The following is a 13625-nucleotide window of genomic DNA, read 5'->3' as shown; positions in this document are numbered from 1 at the left end:
TTGTAAATCAACTATACTTCAATAAAAAAAAATTAAAAAAAAAGAGTGGCCATAAACAATGACCATGTCCACTAACTGTAATGACTTTTTAGATCATATGTTTATTGTCTTGAATCTCTTCTTCTGATTTTATGCTTTCCAGCACCATTAAAATGAAAATGACATTTTCTCCTACGGGAAAAATCTTTACTGGTCCCATAGGAATATGCTTATTATGGACAGAATTGTGCCCCCTGCCCCTGCCCCCATCTATATGTTGAAGCCCTAACACCCAATGTGACTATATCTGTAGACAGGGCCTTTAAGGAGGTAATTAAGGTTAAATGAAGTCATAAGGGTGGGGACCTAATGCAAAAGGACTGGTGTCCCTCTAAGAAGAGGATGAGATACCAGAGATCTCTCTTCCTGCATGTGCAGAGAAGAGGATGTGCAAGGACATAGTGAGAAGGTGGCCATCTACATGCCAGGAAGAGAGTCCTCAGAACCCTGATGACCCCTTAATCTTGGACTTCCAGCCTCTAAAACTGCGAAAACATAAACTTTGTTGTTGAAGCTGCCCAGTCTGTGTTGCTTTGTTAACAGCAGCCCTAGTTGACTTTTTCTTACAGTTGTGGAGGGCAACCTCTAATCAGTAATTAAAGAAGAACTGGGATGAGTGTTTCATTCTAGTCTACTTACAGTTGATGGAAAGTTGGAGTGAAGGACTATTAAAAACTAGCAGATAGAATTCACAAGAAAAAGGCATATTTTAAAAAAATAGTCACCTGCAGTCAATTAGATGTAACATTTCCTGTATATTATGTGGCAAATATAAGTACTCTAAATCCATCTAAAGTGGAAATCTCAATGTTTTCTAAGTAGTAATCATGGGTTGTTCATCACTATACCATAAATTCCTTAAGGGCAGGGACTGTTTCCTGGGTACCTATGAAACCATGATGGCTGGGACTGTGCCTGGCACATAAGTGCTCTATCTAAACGGAACTGCTGGTATCAATTAATCAATTTTATCTTTGTAGCAAACTTATGAAGTAGGTATTGCTATTTCCATTTTATAATTAAGGACCCTGGAGCTCAGAGATGCTGACTTGTTGAAGTCACTCAGCTCAGTATGGAACCCAAGGTCTGCTTGATTGCACAAGTCATGTGATCTCTGCAAAGGATCTTGTGATTTCCCCAGTTCCTTATCACTCTATCAAGTAACAAGCGATTTGCCACTTCTTTAAACAGATAGTAGAACACCAAAGAATTCAAAGGGAGAAGGCTCTACTAAAGCTTTAAGCACATTTATAGTCATAAAAACAGAGAAATCTATTTTTTTAACAAGTTCAATACTAAACATTAGAATGTGAAGTCTCGTAGGGAAGGGAGATCTTCTTCAACCCCAGTGCCTGTTTCTTAGCATCCAGATGGCACTCAAGACAAGTTTCTGAATGAGCACTGAAGATTGCTATTTGAATTAGATACATTTTAAGTCACAGTAAATAGCTTTCTATGATAACTTGGATCAATGCATAAAATAAGAACTCACAGGGTGCTTGGTAATAAAAAAAATGATCAAACATAAGAAGCCCCAAGCCAAATGAAATATAACTTGAGATCTAAGGAATCTGCTTCAAGTTTAGATATGAAAGGAAATCATGTACAATAACATATGCGTGTGCTCAGGAGCAATCGTTTATGTAACCCTCACTTGTGTAATGTTTCAGAAGAATAAAGAGACTCGGGAGAGAAGCTACTCAGCATGGGGGCTTTCCTGCTTCCTATCCTTCCGCCTGGCAGCATTTTCCAGAGGGAAGGGGCACCCTCCATCTCACTATTACTACCCCAACTTAGGAATTCTCATTTTATCTCCCTCCTCTCTATCTTGAAAGCCATACCACTCGACTTTGAAGGATTCCAAGTGCTCAGAGATACTTCAACCCAAATATCTGGAACCTTACTGATATATTATTTTACTCACATTAGTATCAATACTCACATTATTTTAGATATTAAAATATGTATAACAAGGTACGCCATTTACCTATTAAAATCAAGACGATTTTAATTTCCTGGGGTTTCTTTTTCACATATTCTGTAGAAGCCAATGCAAAATTCTACTATAATTCTATAAATTTTGTAAAATTGCCAAACAAAAAATACAAAGTGAAAACTCTTTTGCTCTTACTTGCACTTTATTTTATTTATCTAATTTTATTTATTTAACATTTTTATTGGAGTACAATTGCTCTACAATGGTGTGTTAGTTTCTGCTTTATAACAAAGTGAATCAGCTATACATATACATATATCCCCTTATCTCCTCCCTCTTGCGTCTCCCTCCCATCCTCCCTATCTCACCCCTCTAAGTGGGCACAAAGCACCGAGCTGATCTCCCTGTGCCACGCGGCTGCTTCCCACTAGCTTTCGATTTTACATTTGGTAGTGTATATATGTCCATGTCACTCTCTCAATTCCTCCCAGCTTACCCTTCCCACTCTACATGTGCTCAAGTCCATTCTCTACGTCTGTGTCTGTATTCCGGTCTTGCCCCTAGGTTCTTCAGAACCATTCTTTTTCTTTTAGATTCTATATATATGTGTTAGCATACGGTATTCGTTTTTCTCTTTCTAACTTACTTCACTCTGTATGACAGACTCTAGGTCCATCCACCTCACTACAAATAACTCAATTTCGTTTTGTTTTTAAGGCAGAGTAATATTCCATTGTACACATGTGCCACACCTTCTCTATCCATTCATCTGTCGATGGACACTTAGGTTGCTTCCATATCCTGGCTATTGTAAATAGAGCTGCAGTGAACATTGTGGTACCTGACTCTTTTTGAATTATGGTTTTCTCAGGGTATATGCCCAGTAGTGGGACTGCTGAGTTGTATGGCAGTCCTAGTTTTTGTTTTTTAAGGAAACTCCATACTGTTCTCCATAGTGGCTGTATCAGTTTACATTCCCACCAACAGTGCAAGAGGGTTCCCTTTTCTCCACACCCTCTCCAGCATTTATTGTTTGTAGGTTTTTTGATGATGGCCATTCTGACTGGTGTGAGGTGATACCTCATTGTAGTTTTGATTTGCATTTCTCTAATGATTAGTGACGTTGAGCATCCTTTCACATGTTTGTTGGTGATCTGTATATCTTCTTTGGAGAAATGTCTATTTAGGTCTTCTGCCCATTTTTGGATTGGGTTGTTTGTTTTGCTGATATTGAGCTGCATGAGCTGCTTGTAAATTTTGGAGATTAATCCTTTGTCAGTGGCTTCATTTGCAAATATTTTCTCCCATTCTGAGGGTTGTCTTTTCGTCTTGTTTATGGTTTCCTTTGCTGTGCAAAAGCTTTTAAGTTTCATTAGGTCTCATTTATTTATTTTTGTTTTTATTTCCATTTCTCTAGGAGGTGGGTCAAAAAGGATCTTGCTGTGATTTATGTCATAGTGTTCTGCCTATGTTTTCCTCTAAGAGTTTGACAGTGTCTGGCCTTATATTTAGGTCTCTAATCCATTTTGAGTTTATTTTTGTGTATGGTGTTAGGGAGTGTTCTAATTTCATTCTTTTACATGTAGCTGTCCAGTTTTCCCAGCACTTATTGAAGAGGCTGTCTTTTCTCCATTGTATATTCTTGAATCCTTTATCAAAAATAAGGTGACCATAATGTGCGTGGTTTACCTCTGGCTTTCTATCCTTTTCCATTGGTCTATATTTCTGTTTTTGTGCCAGTACCATACTGTCTTGATTACTGTAGCTTTGTAGTATAGTCTGAAGTCCAGGAGTCTGATTCCTCCAGCTCCGTTTTTCTTTCTCAAGATTGCTTTGGCTATTCGGGGTCTTTTGTGTTTCCATAAAAATTGTGGATTTTTTGTTCTAGTTCTGTGAAACATGCCATTGGTAGTTTGATAGGGATTGCACTGAATCTGTAGATTGGTTTGGGTAGTATAGTCATTTTCACAATGTTGATTCTTCCAATCCAAGAACATGGTAAATCTCTCCATTTGTGTGTATCATCTTTAATTTCTTTCATCAGTGTCTTATAGTTTTCTGCATACAAGTCTTTTGTCTCCTTAGGTAGGTTTATTCCTAGGTATTTTATTCTTTTTGTTGCAGTGGTAAATGGGAGTGTTTCCTTAATTTCTCTTTCAGATTTTTCATCATTGGTGTATAGGAATGCAAGAGATTTCTGTGCATGAATTTTGTATCCTGCAACTTTACCAAATTCATTGATTAGCTCTAGTAGTTTTCGGGTAGCATCTTTAGGATTCTCTCATGTCATCTGCAAACAATGGCAGTTTTACTTTTCTTTTCCGATTTGGATTCCTTTTATTTCTTTTTCTTCTCTGATTCCTGTGGCTAAAACTTCCAAAACTATGTTGAAGAATGGTGGTGAGTGTGGCCAACCTTGTCTTGTCCCCGATATTAGTGGAAATGGTTTCAATTTTTTACCATTGAGAACGATGTTGGCTGTGGGTTTGTCATCTATGGCCTTTATTATGTTGAGGTAAGTTCTCTCTATGCCTACTTTCTGGAGGGTTTTTATCATAAATGGGTGTTGAATTTTGTCAAAATCTTTTTCTGCATCTATTGAGATGATCATATGGTTTTTACCCTTCAATGTGTTAATATGGTGTATCGCACTGATTGATTTGCATATACTGAAGAATCCTTGCATTCCTGGGATAAACCCCACTTGATCATGGTGTATGATCCTTTTAATGTGCTGTTGGATTCTGTTTGCTAGTATTTTGTTGAGGATTTTTGCATCTATGTTCATCACTGATATTGGCCTGTAGCTTTCTTTCTTTGTGACGTCTTTGTCTGGTTTTGGTGTCAGGGTGATGGTGGCCTCATAGAATGAGTTTGGGAGTGTTCCTCCCTCTGCTACATTTTGGAAGAGTTTGAGAAGGATAGGTGTTAGCTCTTCTCTAAATGTTTGATAGAATTCACCTGTGAAGCCATCTGGTCCTGGGCTTTTGTTTGCTGGAAGAATTTTTTTTTTTTTTTTTTTTTTCTGTACTCGGGCCTCTCACCGTTGTGGCCTCTCCCGTTGTGGAGCCCAGGCTCCGGATGTGCAGGCTCAGTGGCCATGGCTCACGGGCCCAGCCGCTCCGCGGCATGTGGGACCTTCCTAGACCGGGGCACGAACCCATGTCCCCTGCATCGGCAGGCGGATTCTCAACCACTGCGCCACCAGGGAAGCCCCCTGCTGGAAGATTTTTAATCACAGTTTCAATTTCAGTGCTTGTGATTGGTCTGTTCATATTTTCTATTTCTTCCTGGTTCAGTCTTGGGAGGCTGTTCATTTCTAAAAATTTGTCCATTTCTTCCAGGTTGTCCATTTTATTGGCATATAGTTGCTTGCAGTAATCTCTCATGATCCTTTGTATTTCTGCAGTGTCAGTTGTTACTTCTCCTTTTTCATTTCTAATTCTATTGATTTGAGTCCTGTCCGTTTTTTTCTTGATGAGTCTAGCTAATGGTTTATCAATTTTGTTTATCTTCTCAAAGAACCAGCTTTTAGTTTTATTGATCTTTGTTATCATTTCCTTCATTTCTTTTTCATTTATTTCTGATCTGATCTTTATGATTTCTTTCCTTCTGCTAATTTTGGGGTTTTTTTGTTCTTCTTTCCCTAATTGCTTTAGGTGTAAGGTTAGTTTTTTTATTTGAGATATTTCTTGTTTCTTGAGGTAGGATTGTATTGCTATAAACTTCCCTGTTAGAACTGCTTTTGCTGCATCCCATAGGTTTTGCATCATCATGTTTTCATTGTCATTTGTTTCTAGGTATTTTTTGATTTCCTCTTTGATTTATTCAGTGATCTCTTGGTTATTAAGTAGTGTATTGTTTACCCTCCATGTATTTGCATTTTTTCCAGATTTTTTCCTGTAATTGATATCTAGTCTCATAGCATTGTGGTTGGAAAAGATACTTGATATGATTTCAATTTTCTTAAATTTACCAAGGCTTGATTTGTGACCCAAGATATGATCTCTCCTGGAGAATGTTCCATAAGCACTTGAGAAGAAAATGTATTCTGTTGTTTTTGGATGGAATGTCCTATAAATGTCAATTAAGTCCTTCTTGTTTAATGTATCATTTAAAGCTTGTATTTCCTTATGTATTTTCATTTTGGATGATCTGTCCATTGGTGAAAGTGGGGTGTTAAAGTCCCCTACTATGATTCTTACTTGCACTTTAAATAAAGTAAGTACTCACGTAAGTAGATGGAAATCCTAATAGATCATGTGAACAAACCACTCCTCTTCTCAACCTCTATGCAGGTGATCTCCCAATTCTCCTAAGCCCTAGCCTCTCTCCAGGGACTCAGATCCATTGTTCCTCATAAGCAGCTAAGTCTCTGCCACCACGACTCCCTCAGCCTTGGGCTCAACAATGGAGTCATCTGTAATTTGTCATCCCTTCCTCCCCAACATTGATTTATTACTTTATATAACAAACACTTATATAGCACTGTTTTAAGTGCTGAACAATTATTACCTAACTTAAACGTCTTAACATCCTATAATTATTCCCACTTTAAAGCTTGGGAAACTGAGGCAGAGAAAGACCTTAAGTAACTTTTTTAAGGTCCACAGCAGGAAATGGCAGAATCTGGGATGTGCTTGAGTCCCTACTTTAAACCATCACATTGAGCTGCCTCTCCAGATCAGTGCTAAGTTCATCCAGAGTCTACCTCTGAAATGTTCCTTACACTTCTCCCTTCCTGTTTCCTTCCACCGGCACAGTATTAGCTCAAGTCTTCAGTGTTTCTCATCTCAACTACTACAATCATCTCCTAAACAGCTCTCTCCAAATTTCTTGTCTTCCGTAGCCAATCTATCCTTCCCAATGTTACCAGATTGCTAGCTTGAAGTATGGATATAATTTTATCGCTTTTTTGCTTAACAGGCTTCAGTAGTTCCTCATTTCTTCCTGATTTATTAGTAAACTCTTTACCTTGGCATTCAAAGCCCTTCACAACATGGCTTCAACTTAGCACTCTAACTCTTTCATTTCCCTATTCTTTAATTCAAGTGAATTAATTTGAACAGGTCCTATGCTTGCTCACTTTAGTACTTCTGCTCACACTGCTTCTGCCTACGTACAATGCCTTTAACCACTGCCTCTCCCTAACAAAGTCCTACACAGCTGTGAAGCTCTACCTTGAACGCCGCCTCTCCCCCAAAGCCTTCCCAATCAGATGCATCTCTCTCCCCTTTGCCCTTTTTTTAAAAAAGGTTTTCTCTATCAAAATGATATTCACAGTATCTTCTAAATTTTGCCCTTTCTCTATTTTGAATGATGGTTATTCATGATGTTGTCTTATTTTGCTTCTATAATGTAATGACTCTGAGGGCAACGACTCTTTTATACATCCTCTTCCCTGTAGTGTCTAATAAAAGAAGTTTACATAGTAAACCTGCAATAAAAATTTGTTAAATGAAATTGAATGTACAGGCTAGTTACAATAATTCTTAACATAAGTGAATGATAAAAAAAAAATGAGAAATCTCTTAAAGAAAAAAACTGTTTGAAATAAACTTAATCCTTAAAAATAGGAAGATGATAAAACACTTGAGGATCTAGTGAACGATGACAGAAAAAAACTTTACAGAAAAACAAGGTGTAGAGGATGAAATCCTAACCCTTTGTACTACACGATGAAAAATGTGTCAAACATGTGAACAGGCACATGCACAGATAAGACTATTGGCTAATGGGGTGTTACCTTGGCAACTGTTTGTTCGGCGATGGTGCTAGGCCGACGCTGGCGGGCATCAAGTCTCTGCTCCACAGGAAAACTGCTCCTATGTGATTTCAGGCGCTCCACCAACAAGTAATAGATGGCAGCAAAGTGGTTATAGCTCTTGTTCTGCAAAGCCTGGAAGAGAAAACAAGTGCCAAAGGCAGAGAACCATAAAAACCAATTCAATGATTTAAACCTTTCTAAAAAATGAGGGAAAAACACAACATTGTAAATCAACTATACTTCAATAAAATTTGAAAAATAAATTAAAAAAGGAGGGAAGACACCATGTGTTCTTAAAAACAAGCAAAGTAACAAGCAAAGTATGCCTCAAAACGAAAGCTATTCCAGAATTTAGAATAGGAGACAGATAACTTTATTAATTGTATAAAGGATGATACCTCTGAATGACTTGACTGGCTCTTTTACATTAATAGGATCCATTTATTTTTCTGCATTCAGAGAAAATGCCATCATTGTCTCATGCAGACATTCCCCAATGCCGTTATATGGTGCCATCTCATAGCTGCAACTAGGCTGTAAGGTTGTTTAGTAACCTGAGCCCAGAGGCTCTAATTCCACAGCCTCGACACAAGTCCAAACCATTGCAAACCCTGAAGTCAATGATTAAAGTCTTTGGGGAAATTTTTGGTGATTATTTTGGGCTGGAGAATGACATCTGGATGCTAGGTTGAGAGATGCTGGGTCTCCATTCTTAGGTAATTTTTTCCTCTTGTTTTTGCGGTCCAACCCTCTTGAAACCTTGAAAATAAAGTCACTTCCCAATTTTTCACATCCCTAGCTGGCCAGCTCTCCCAGGATACTAACGGAACAGCAAAACAACGGCTCCTTTGGCGTCTAATTCCACATGACAGGCTGCATGAGTGCTGTGCAGTGCAGCTCAGATGCAGAGCACTGGCAGCAAACATCACAGGCCGGGGAACTGCACTCACAGCTGCCTTCAAGGGCAAGTACAAAAAAACCTCTCTAAGCACGTGATGAGCAAAGCAGGAAAGCAGTCTGGTTTCATTTATGACTGCAATGAAGGAAAAGGCAGCACAGTTTGGAGCACTTTATCTTCACAGGGGGGCGTTTTATAGTCTTTCTTGTCATGCTTCATCCTGAAAAGCGCTGTTTGTTCTTTGCCTGTTGCGGGGGTATTAAACATATGTATATCCTATGCACATGCCAGCTGTTAAAGGACAGAAACAAAGCTGCCAAGGAATTTCCCAGGTTCATGACCTTCTCAGTTCTATGACCCATAAAACTTCCAAATCAGGAATCCACCTGTTTTTGCCTTCTGAGTTTCTTCAGTTCACAACCTAAACCCGATGCCTACCCTTCTTGTTTCCTGCTCGGCCCGCAGCCTTGTTCCATATCTGCACATTTATGTTTCATATAAACTAGCTTATTACCTGTATAGAACTTCATGTTTCATCTTAGAAGAAGCTTTCTACTTTGTATTTGCTAAGCTTCCATCTTTGTCTTTTCTCAATCCTATATAAACACTTCCTTTTGAATTTTTTTGGCAGTTGGGGCAAAGGGAGGAATTTTTATATTGATTAAAAACAAACATAAATATAGTGTGATGAAATCTTCAGGGAACACTGAACAGTAGGCCTAGGTACTGGGATGGCTAAAAGACCAGGATGACAGGTATGAGCATGAAATTTCAAGTTACTAAGTACAACAGAGTTCTAAAATTTCTTTAGTCGAATCTCTGACCACTTTACCTCAATGGTTTTCTGTTGATCTATTCCAAGGCCGTGCATCAATCGCAGAACCTGTTCATTAAACTCCCCAATGGATGGCTCATTTTCTTGCCCTTGTGGATAGAGAACAGGTCTCTGTACAGGAACTTCTACGAGCATCCACTTATGCTCCTTGATTTGAGCTATGGTTAGCCGTTTGGACGGGTCTAGGACCAACATCCTTCGAATAAGGTGCTCACAATCTACAGAAAACACAATGTTACAAAAGTCACGTAAATCACCTTGCACTTTGGGGTATTGACTTGACTCATGTGACTTTGTACAATGGTGTTAATCTTTGTATCCTCCACAGTGCCCACTGGAAAGCAGAAGGTCAAATGAATAAATGAATACCTGAAGGCTACTTGTATTTGTCAAGTTCACATGATGAATGCTGGCGCACAAAATTAACCATCACTGTGAATGAATACTTAAGAAAAAACAGGAGGGTGTAGATCTATCCAATTCTGTACTTAATGAACCTTTTTACTGAATTTCTCAACTTACAGTATCTAGACACAGACTTAGATTTCCACTAAAGAAAAAAACAAGCCTTCTTCCTAGAAAAAGCAAATAATAAATGGCTCCTTACAGTCACTTCTGAGGCTGATACACTAAGGCTATTAAGTGAGGCTGGAGCTCTCCAAGGGACTGTTGCTATTCTCCATATCAGTGCAACTGAGAAAAATGTACATGAAACACTAGTCACTTCTGATGACACTAAGTAAACTGCACTGCTGCAACCCTGGGCACTAGCTTATTCTCTGAGCTGACATCATATTCTTTACTACCCCCACATAAACTAGCCTTTTATCACTTGCTATGTTCTAGGCACCATGCTAAGAGCTTTACAGAGCTTAATTTAATTAATCCCCACAATACCCCTTTTAGAAACTATTGTTATTTCCATTTATAGACTGAGGAAACTGAAGCACAGAGATATAACTTGCCAAGGCCAGACTGTCAGTAAGTGGTGGACTCAGGATGAAAACCAGGTGGTCTGGCTCCAAAATCTATCCTCTTAACTACTAGAACATTACTTCTGTTACCAGGAACAAGCAAATTAAGGATAAAAACCAAAATCTAAACTGAGTAAATTTAACTGCTGCCCATGCAGCAAACCAATACAAGACTGGAAGGGATTATGGCACTTCATCTTAATTCAATAGTTTTGCTAGTTGGTTTTAAATTTAATTAAAAAATTTAATTTTGTAACTTCCCACCAAAAGATGTGGGAAAATCCATTTCATACTTAGAGTGAAATGGTTGTGAATCTGTATCTACAAAATGCTTCTCTAAGTCTAAAATAAACCTGGTTGTTTAGTAGCGTATTGTTTAGCCTCCATGTGTTTGTATTTTTTACAGTTTTTTTCCCTGTAATTGATATCTAGTCTCCTAGGTTGTGGTTGGAAAAGATGAGGTATCACCTCACACCGGTCAGAATGGCCATCATCAAAAAATCTACAAACAATAAGTGCTAGAGAGGGTGTGGAGAAAAGGGAACTCTCCTGCACCGCTGGTGGGAATGTAAATTGATACAGTCACTATGCAGAACAGTATGGAGGTTCCTTAAAAAACTAAAAATAGAACTACCATATCACCCAGCAATTCCACTACTAGGCATATACGCTGATAAAACCGTAATTCAAAAAGATACATATACCACAATGTTCACTGCAGCACTATGTACAATAGCCAGGACATGGAAGCAACCTAAATGTCCGTTGACAGATGAATGGATAAAGAAGATGTGGTATATATATACAATGGAATATTACTCAGCCATAAAAGGGAATGAAACTGAGTCATTTGTAATGAGGTGGATGGACCTAGAGTCTGTCATACAGAGTGAAGTAAGTCAGAAAGAGAAAAACAAATACCGTATGCTAACACATATATGGAATCTAAAAAAACGGTACTGATGAACCTAGTGGCAGGGCAGGAATGAAGATGCAGACCTACTAGAGAATGGAATTGAGGACACCGGGGGGAAGGGGAAGCTGGGACGAAGTGAGAGAGTAGCACTGACATATATACACTACCAAATGTAAAATAGCTAGCTAGTGGGAAGCAGCTGCATAGCACAGGGAGATCAACTGGGTGCTTTGTGATGACCTAGAAGGGTGGGATAGGGAGGGTGGGAGGGAGGGAGACGCAAGAGGAAAGAGATATGGGAACATATGTATATGTATAACTGAGTCACTTTGTCGTACAGCAGAAACTAACACAACATTGTAAAGCATTTACACTCCAATAAATATATATAAAAATATAAATAAACCTGGGACATTTATAGACAAGGGTAAATGGGAAGACTTGCTGTTCTTAATCTGGGAAATTTTCTGTTTCCAGTTATGAGTAGGAAGGTTAGAATTTCTCTCACCTACATGGAAGGGGTTGCTTATTTCTACGGCTTTTAAAGTGACTCGGTCACTTTATTTGGCACCCAAACTTAGAAAAAGAGAAGCCTTTGTTTAGGCACTCATTTTCAGAACAAATTCTGTAAAACATAATTTTAAGATAAACAGGTTGTTACCTTCTGACATGAAATACGGAATCCGGAATCTTCCTTCTAACACTCTCTGCCTCAAAATTGGAAGAGTCGGTCCATCAAAAGGTAGAGCTCCACAGACAAGGACGTAAAGAACAACTCCCATGCTCTAGGGAAGAAAACAATGCAGTCTCTTTTCTCCTGAGAACTTCAAACACTCTTTGATTTCCTAAATATCCTCAGGGCTCTTAAAATCATATGGACTGAAAAATTCCTGTTTGAATTTACTATTTTCTCAGAATTAAAAAAAAAAAAATCTGAAATGCTGACCAGTGCAATAAAGCATCCTATAATAAATACCAAAAGAATTAAATTAAATCATTTTGATTACTAAACTTTAAATCATTGCTGATATTAGTATGATAACATCTTTCCTTAGAAATTCTTTCCTAGAATCTAATTCAAGATGCTCTGACTAATTTTAGTCCAGTGGACAGGGCAAGTATGAACTACTGACTATGTGTTAGGTACCGAGAGATTCCGAGATGGGCCAGAGTACCAAGTATTATCATTATAGATGCATTTAACACAGCAAAGCAAAGAAATACCCAAATATCCAGCTGTGGTCCTTCATACTGCTGCCCTTCAAAGACTTCTGGGGCTGCATAAGGGGGGCTGCCACACCATGTTGCCAGCAGTTCACCACTTTTAAAGAAATTTCCAAAACCGAAATCTATTGGGATGGAAATAAATGTTACTTTCATCTGTGCTCTCAAACTATACTGAATTTCTCATAATAATTTTATAATATGCTACATTAACAATATCACCACTATCCACTCTGTGAGTATGCGATGGCATGTATCTTATGATGTTTCCTTAGCACTCAGCACAATGAATAGCAAATATTAAGTATTCAGTAAATATTTGTTGAATGAATGTGTTAATGAATTAAGTTTTCTTCTCAAAGAGAATGAGCGAGAGGCTGGAAAAAGACTTTATCTCTTGTATTTTTAAGGCTGAAAGAAAAATCCACTGATATGGACAATCAACTTGAATTTGATAACCTTAGAATTTCAATTACTCCATGATTAAGAGCTCTTGAGCTTATATGGTTTATAAAAAAAGAAACAAATGAGTAAAACTCTAAGATATTTACCTAAACACAACCAAGGGACCGGCTGCTCTCACAGCCCCAGGCTAGCAAGATAAATATAACATTTTAAGGCAACTGAGGACAGTGTTTCTTAAGTAACAGCTCTCTAAGTGTTGGCCCGCACATCCTGAATTAGGCAGATACTTATCTGAATAGCTCATTAACATGCAATGGCCATGTGGCCCAGCCACAGGCCCCCTATCACCAATATCACTTGTTTACTCATTTATGGAACGCGGTGGCATTATACTTCAAAATAGTTAATGGCCTTCTCCTTATGATATTAGTCACACTGAATCTGCAGCTTTGATAAACAGCATGCCCTCTGGAAACACTGTACTCAGATGCCTTCAATATGCATGAAAGTTACAGCGGAAGACAAATGCAGTGAGATTTGGTATAAATGCAAGCTTGTGCTCTTTTGCTAAGCCTTCACATAGTCACATGGTCTCTTAGTGAAGGAACAAATTCCTGTTGTTTTGTAAGTT

At 38.3% G+C, this 13625-nt stretch overlaps 1 protein-coding gene across 7 annotated transcripts in view; it reads right to left on the bottom strand.

Moving 5' to 3' along the window:
• Positions 1-13625, bottom strand: part of SIK2 (salt inducible kinase 2) — a 129022-nt gene that overhangs the window by 18244 nt on the left and 97153 nt on the right. For 5 of the 7 annotated variants that reach the window (XR_016393927.1, XM_022561598.3, XM_089915528.1 and 2 more), the window contains exons 5-8: positions 12590-12714; positions 12027-12150; positions 9473-9693; positions 7722-7874 (exon numbers count right to left, since the gene is read on the bottom strand). Coding sequence is in view for 6 of the 7 variants with exons in the window: in XM_022561598.3 (XP_022417306.1) it covers positions 7722-7874; positions 9473-9693; positions 12027-12150; positions 12590-12714 (623 nt within the window). In the remaining variant the exon portion in view is untranslated. The remainder of the gene's footprint in view (positions 1-7721; positions 7875-9472; positions 9694-12026; positions 12151-12589; positions 12715-13625) is intronic. The other 2 variants (XM_089915527.1, XM_089915526.1) reach the window with 2 other exon arrangements.

This window comes from Delphinapterus leucas, chromosome 7 (assembly GCF_059928025.1).
Source record: "Delphinapterus leucas isolate spDelLeu-1000000601 "Yukka" chromosome 7, BTC_Dleu_Yukka2, whole genome shotgun sequence".
Lineage (NCBI taxonomy): Eukaryota > Metazoa > Chordata > Mammalia > Artiodactyla > Monodontidae > Delphinapterus > Delphinapterus leucas.
This window is presented reverse-complemented; position numbering and strand designations above follow the sequence as displayed.